The sequence below is a fragment of the Papaver somniferum genome, chromosome 11 (assembly GCF_003573695.1).
Source record: "Papaver somniferum cultivar HN1 chromosome 11, ASM357369v1, whole genome shotgun sequence".
Taxonomy (NCBI): Eukaryota; Viridiplantae; Streptophyta; class Magnoliopsida; order Ranunculales; family Papaveraceae; genus Papaver; species Papaver somniferum.
Window position 1 is genome coordinate 113,017,531 of NC_039368.1, and position 7,218 is coordinate 113,024,748.

Here is a 7,218-nt window from a genome sequence, read left to right on the forward strand (position 1 = left end):
ATACTACAGTGATTACATTTCACTAGATTGACTCATTAGTTTCTCTAAGATATATTTCCTTCCAAATATATTAGAGACTATAAAAAATGCAACTAATTACATTCTCATCATTGTGAGTGTCCATATGATATCCACTTGCAGGGGTCTCTTTGGAATTTAACAAGGTGATTAGCTCTCGGTACATATAGAGATTTTGTGACTTTTAATCTTTGTTCCGTCTTGGAAACAAAATTTGACCATTTCTTCGCTCGATGATCCAATCATCGTAGTCACATTATAAGGAAATAGTTCAACAACTAATTTATATTCCTTAATAGTTTCGTGTAATAAGTGGTGTGACCTTATTACGGAACAAAAGAAAATCTATCTCATTTACTTTAGAGTGTTACCGTTCATGAAGATGATATACTTTTCATCATAATGTACGAATGATCCTTATAACTCAAGTACTTTTGAGTATATCTCAAGTTCTTTAGAGTATTTCAATATCATGAAAATGATATACTTTTCATTCCATAAGTGCAGACAATGAATTTAATTCTTCGCAAAAAAATTTCTTTATTTTAGCTAATGAAATATATGTCAAACTATCATGCATTTTAGGATCAAAATGTAGAATCTAACCATACGAATTCGATTGAATCAAGGTAAGAAAAACAATGGGGTAAGTGTATTGACTTTGCAAATTTCTTGTTTCCATTAATGTTGATGTCTATGGCATGACCTTCTCCAAGAATATACAGTGTGTTCGTTTTCCTTTAAACTCCCTATATCTCTTGTAGTTGACTACTAATATATGATACTTGCATTACAACGCTTGTATCATTCTTTATAAAATGCTTATACCAAGATTTGCAACTCTCATTAGTATGAGTCAGAATTAGATCTTTGTCCCATTATAGGTAGATACATTTACTTTGTATCATTATTACTGGAGACAGAATTACATTTCTGACTCATGGAAACTTTTATGAGTTTCTTTCCACAAAACGTGAGGTGTGCTTTTAATTACAACATATTATTGTCAAAATTATTAACTCATTATAGTCTAAAAAGTGGATTACATCCCACTTAACATTCAAGTTTTTGGGAAAATGAATGTTTCGACAAACTTCTTCAAAGCAATACATCGTCTGAAGTTAATATGTCGCCTTGGAAATGTTGAAGGTATGGCTTCCTCTTTGAAAGGTGTACCTTTATAAATTGAAGATTTTTATGAAGAAAGTATTGTACTTGTGTACACAAACTTCCATATCATAGACTCTTTAGTGGTGCTCAAGTACATCTGAGGTCAAAAGGTCAAATTAGAGTCGAATTGGTTTAGTCAAAGTATGGTCAACTATTTGGTCAAGACCCGGTCCATTGGGTTGACAAGGTCATGTTTAATGAATATAAACATATATGGTCCATTATATATGAAATATTCATGCCCATTGATAACAAGTTTGAAACTATTAGCATATAAGCCCAAAACATATCGTTAACCCTAAAAATTGAAAAAATTCTTCTTTCAACTGTTCTGATCGACAGACAAATGCATCATAGTCCAATCATGATTAAATTTTTACTATAGATTCACCACAATGTTTAGACAAACATATTAAAATTTCAAAGACATCCAACGACTAGATAAAAATATATTTATGATGTTGTATAACTGTTTCAATTCACATTTCTGTGGACGCAGCAGGAAATATCACGTACTTTTGAGTACGTTCCATGGTTGGATTGTTATGAAATATTTAAAGTATCTCCATGAGGATAACATATACCACATATAAAAATTATAAAATAATCCAACGAGTAAAATTATACGAAACTTAGGTTTTTCAACGCTATTATTATTAGGGTTTTCTAAACGAAGGCAGTTCTACTAAAATCAAAAAATGGAGATTGCATCATATTCCGATTTTATTGAAATTTTAACAGAGCAAATAACGACTAATTGAGTTGAACATACTAAATTTTCACAAAAATCCAATGGTGAAATCTATAAGTTTGATAATCATGCTTTCATAGAACCCTAATATATATTATGAAACGAAATTTCTTTGTTCAAAAAAAACACCTGGTAACGCATCCATGCAAAAACAAGCAACTGATCCAATATAGCTTGCGGTATAGCTTCGTGCATGATAACATGTTGTAATAGAATAATAGGAGAAAAATAAAAAGACAGAGAAAAAAATATTTCTATTATTAAACTTCTAGTAAAGAGAAACCCTTAGACTTCTAGTACGGCCGCACCCCCATGGGCCGTAGGCCCTGCAACAAGTATAAAGTTTTTCAAGACTGCTCAATTCCGATTTTTACATCTACAAACAATATAATATCGTGACGACGTTTTACCTAATTATGTGGGTACTACCACTACAAAACTTTGATGGTGGCATGATTCCCCACGTCACGAAGAGGAATTTCCAATTATTCTCGAAAAAAGAAAAAATTGTGAATACCGAAATGAGCATAATGTTTTTTTTCTTTCTTTTGAAACGGAGCATAATGTTTATGATCACAAGATTGTCTTATATAAGGTTCTGGTTCTTAAGCTTAAAATCGATCAAAATAATTTTTGGACAAGGTCCAAGAGCTTTTAAAAAGAAAACAAAATGTCAAGGAGAGCTTTGATGAAGTTTACGTAATTAACATATACATGTAAAATGAGTACCCATACGGTTTTCTTTATTCCTAAAACAACAAACAACCTGGTTGATACCCTAGCTAACGAAGCCACACCTTTTACAACACACTTGGGTTGGGTGACTGTCCCTTCTCGTATTGTGCAAGCTGTTGAAGTACATAAATCAAATGTTAGGGAAGACTCTGTAATCCCAACATTCGATGGCTTGACTCACTCTGATGTAAGGGTTGCTAACTCCCTTAGTTCTACTTTACAAAAAAAAGGTTTTTCATGTAGTTCATGCTACTCAACAAACTTTCGGTCCATTTTCTTCGGATATGAGATAGTCTATTCAAAAAATCATACCTTCTTGAATACTAAACCAAAATATGTAAATGATACGATTTTGGAAACTAAAGAAGATCCCTCTTTTTTTTCTTTTTTTTTCTAATTTTAAACTTCAGCTAATCAGATGACAAAATGACTAAAATGAGCTCGAAAGTTCATGAGGACAAGAGGATTGTTCTCTGATTTTTGTATGAACCTTCAAGTTCGCTTTAGTCGTTTTCACGTCTGAAACAACTTTCACAATGATATCATTTGCAAAATAGTAAAAGAATTAGATAGTTAGCATTGCACGTGTATGCAGTACCAGGCTCTCAAGGCTACTGTGCTAGACTACACTTGGAGCAGCAGAAACATGGAGCAGATTCAGCAACCTGCCAACCTCCCATGTGTACGAATGAAGATGGCCAGACTTTGATATCCACATGGATCAGAGATGGCCAGAGGTAAGGATGCCCTGTTCAAGCACAAAAGAAAAAAACAAACGCACACTCCCTACGCAGGCATTATCCTGTTCAGGTTCAAAGGGACTTTCTCAGCCAACACCTGGTTACAGTCTTGGCAAAAGCCGCAAAACATGACCAGTACCGGACCAGGTGCAGGCACCCCTGGTGCTTTCTGACGTCAAAATAAAATAAAATAAAATAAAATAAAAAATAATAATAATAATTCCCAAACATCTTATTATTGCAAGACCTGAAGCAAGTACAACGAATAAATAGTTTCCTTGAGTTATTCAACTAAATAAACTGTTCTGCTCACCTACATCCTGAAATGACAACCACAAGTCACAACCGCTGAACAAGTAGGATCATTTGCTAAGGCACCTAGAGGCCTCGACCCAGTTTGCTAAACGAGACTATACTTACTCCTGCACGAGAAAGGAAGTCAAGAATATGAATTTGACACGTTATATACAACTGCATAGTATCTCTGAAGCGTAAAATTAGATTACCAACCTTTTGTCTCTCATATTCTCAAAGAGGTTGAGCTTCAGACACATAATTTGCAGGCAAGTAGATTTCACCCCCAACTTCACCGTGTTGCTCTCCACTCACAGTTTTCTTAGCAGCCAAAAACTCTGCACTCATAGCATCCATTCCACGCTTTACAGCTTCTTCATCCCCGTAGCCATGCTTCTCAGCGTACTTCCTGACATCCTCTGTTATCTTCATAGAACAGAACTTTGGCCCACACATAGAGCAGAAATGTGCAACTTTAGCCCCATCAGCTGGTAGGGTCTCGTCATGGAAGGACATGGCAGTCATGGGATCCAACGACAACGCGAACTGGTCCATCCACCGAAACTCGAATCTTGCCTTGCTCAATGCATCATCCCAGGCTTGAGCACCTGGATGACCTTTAGCTAAATCGGCTGCATGAGCAGCTATCTTGTATGCAATAACTCCAGCCTTCACATCATCCCTATTTGGTAGCCCAAGGTGCTCCTTTGGTGTCACATAACAAAGAAGGGCAGTTCCAAGAGCTCCTATATTAGCAGCTCCAATGGCAGAGGTAATGTGATCATACCCAGGTGCAATATCAGTCGTCAATGGACCAAGTGTATAAAATGGTGCTTCATTGCACCATTCGAGCTGTTTTTCCATGTTTTCAGGGATTTTGTGTAGTGGAATATGCCCAGGTCCTTCGTTCATCACCTATGAGCACAAAAACAACAATGCTTGGCTTAATTAAACATTTCCCATGGACATGCTACAGTACATAAGGGTACAATATAATCGACAAAGGTGCTTTTGACGGTGAAAAAAACTAATAAACGAAAAGGAAAATAGGAAGAAATCGTGAAGCATATGATCACTTGACTTGCAGGATCAGAATAAAGTTTACCTGTACGTCCTTCTCCCACGCTCGACGTGTTAGCTCTCCTTGTGTCAAAAGCTCAGCAAATTGAGCAGTGTCATTGGCATCATAAATTGAGCCAGGCCTCAGTCCATCACCAATTGATAAAGCCACGTCATATTGATTACAGATGTCGAGGATATCATCCCAGTGCTCATAAGCGAAATTCTCCCTATGATAAGCCAAGCACCATTTTGCGTGAATTGATCCTCCACGTGACACAATTCCGGTCATGCGCTTAGCTGTCAGAGGAATGTAGCGAAGCAGAACCCCAGCATGGATTGTGAAGTAATCCACACCCTGCTCGGCTTGTTCAATTAAGGTTTGCCTGAAAACTTCCCAGTTAAGATCTTCGGCAATACCATTCACCTTCTCTAGAGCCTGGTATATTGGGACAGTTCCTACAGGCACAGCTGAATTACGAAGGATCCACTCACGTGTCTCGTGGATGTGACGACCTGTAGAGAGATCCATTATAGTATCACCACCCCACATAGTAGCCCATTGAAGTTTTACCACTTCTTCCTCAATAGAGCTGACAACAGCTGAATTCCCAATATTTGCATTGACCTTGACCAAAAAATTTCTTCCAACTATCATGGGCTCCAACTCCAAATGCTTCTTGTTTGAAGGTATGATTGCCCGTCCACGTGCGACTTCTGACCTCACAAATTCTGGATCAAGATTTTCGCGAGTGGCACAGAACAACATCTCTTCAGTAATAACTCCCTGCTTAGCATAATACATCTGGGTATATCTTGGTCCACCTATACCCTCCCTTCTTTCAATCCAGTCTTTGCGCAGTTTAGGGAGCCCTGCGGAGGAAGGGAAAAAAAACGATTTACTTTGGAAAGTTCATTCAAACGAGATAAAGAGTGGCTCAATGTTAGTGAAAATGTTATCTAAGCATAAGAAACAAGTGGATATGGACACGGCATGAACATGCTCTCTAAAGTAAAGAAAAGCTAGAAATAAATTGTTCAACCAACGGATACAAGGCAAAATTTAGGTAGAACTACCGATTTTAGAAATGAACAACATAGATCAAAGTGACATTTATGAAGATGCAAGTAAGCTACTGTTCAGCCAAGCAAACATAATTCAAGATGAAGTAAATTGCAAAGACAACAAGGACATAGCACGCCAAATACAATACGAAATTAAATAATCATAGCATTATTAGTACTATGAAAACATAATTCCTCATGTAGCACTGACACGAAGACATTTGAAATAACAATTAATCAAACATAGAAACATTAGAATGAAAATTGCAAGAATTAGTAATAACAACCATCTCGTGGATTGATATTCTGTGGACCGCTGGTATCGTAGGTATCAAAATGTGATTCATCACCAGACAAATGAACCCGTCTGAATGGAACCTTAAGCACATGACCAGATTCCTCATGAACAACCTCCCTACACAGAATCATAATTATATCATTCCAAACACCGTATCTACGCCAAAAAAAAAAAAACTCAGGTTCAGGCGAACAAAATACCTGCTTTCTTTAGTGCTTTTAGGAAAGCATTGTTCGAAGGATGGTAAAGGGAGAAAATCAGGAGCAGCAGGATTAATCGTATGTTTGCTCTGTTTACTTTTGTTTTCAGAATTACTAGTTGTTGATGGATCAAAGGTTAATGTAGCTCTAGGACCAGAATTCAGTCGAGGTGCAGCAGAAGCACATGATTCTTTATCCCAAATATTCGAGACACGGCCGAGCACATCAAATTCAGGTATGAATGATGTGTTCAGAAACTTATGAGAGCTGGTGTTAATCCTTTTGCATACGAACGATGTCAAAGCAGTGTTTATTGAAGCCATAACTGCAGAAGTTATAACCAAAATCAAAAACAATAATTAAGATTTCGGAGAAAATTTAAACAGAATGAAATCAAATTTAATGATCAGAATATGAATAGACAATGAAGAAGAATGTGAGATTGGATGATTTGTGATTACCAGATGAAAATGGAAACCCTAATCTTGTGTGTCCTTGTTTTCACTTGGCACTCACACTCATTCACTCAATTCACTCCACTCTTATCTCCAACGTAAGAACAGGAGAAGCAAGTCTGAACTCTTCCGTTTCTATGACTACGTATGTATAGCAGGTGGAATAGGTAGATATTTTCTAGGTAGTACTGTCTAATGGTCCTCCTATGTGACAAATCCCATGCTATTTCTCTTTCTTTGTTAGACCTTGCATTATCTCGTGAGAATTTACATTTATGAAAAATACTTTCTCCATCGGCTTTTTGTTGTCTCTCTATAATCTAGGTATAAAATTATTTTTTTTTCCTCTTTGAGGGGGTAAATTTTTTTTTTAACTCTTAAGGTAATTCCCATAGCAATGCTCAAAAATGCAAAGATAAGCAGGTAAATGTTT

At 36.6% G+C, this 7,218-nt stretch overlaps 1 protein-coding gene across 2 annotated transcripts; it reads right to left on the reverse strand.

Annotated features, from left to right (window-relative positions):
* Window positions 1-2,905: 2,905 nt before the first annotated feature.
* LOC113321130 (phosphomethylpyrimidine synthase, chloroplastic-like) lies at window positions 2,906-6,937 on the reverse strand. 2 transcript variants are annotated; one of them, XR_003346488.1, is made up of 7 exons: window positions 6,792-6,937; window positions 6,331-6,655; window positions 6,120-6,247; window positions 4,814-5,640; window positions 3,925-4,623; window positions 3,728-3,836; window positions 2,906-3,573 (listed from the first exon to the last, which is right to left on the reverse strand). XR_003346488.1 is itself a non-coding variant. In XM_026569013.1 (6 exons), the coding sequence occupies exons 2-5, from the start codon at window positions 6,651-6,653 to the stop codon at window positions 3,943-3,945; spliced, it is 1,959 nt and encodes a 652-aa protein (XP_026424798.1). In that variant the 5' UTR covers window positions 6,654-6,655; window positions 6,792-6,936; the 3' UTR covers window positions 3,611-3,836; window positions 3,925-3,942. The 2 variants fall into 2 exon arrangements, 1 of the variants encoding a protein (XP_026424798.1); XM_026569013.1 differs by lacking the exon at window positions 2,906-3,573 and having other exon boundaries at window positions 3,611-3,836; window positions 6,792-6,936.
* Window positions 6,938-7,218: the final 281 nt, after the last annotated feature.

Coding starts and splice junctions, on each gene's coding strand:
- LOC113321130 (XM_026569013.1), bottom strand. CDS start 6,653: ATGGCTTCAATAAACACTGCTTTGACATCGTTCGTATGCAAAAGGATT. Junction 5,641..6,119: donor GAATATCAATCCACGAGATG/GTTGTTATTACT, acceptor CTTCCTCCGCAG/GGCTCCCTAAACTGCGCAAA. Junction 4,624..4,813: donor CGTGGGAGAAGGACGTACAG/GTAAACTTTATT, acceptor TTGTGCTCATAG/GTGATGAACGAAGGACCTGG.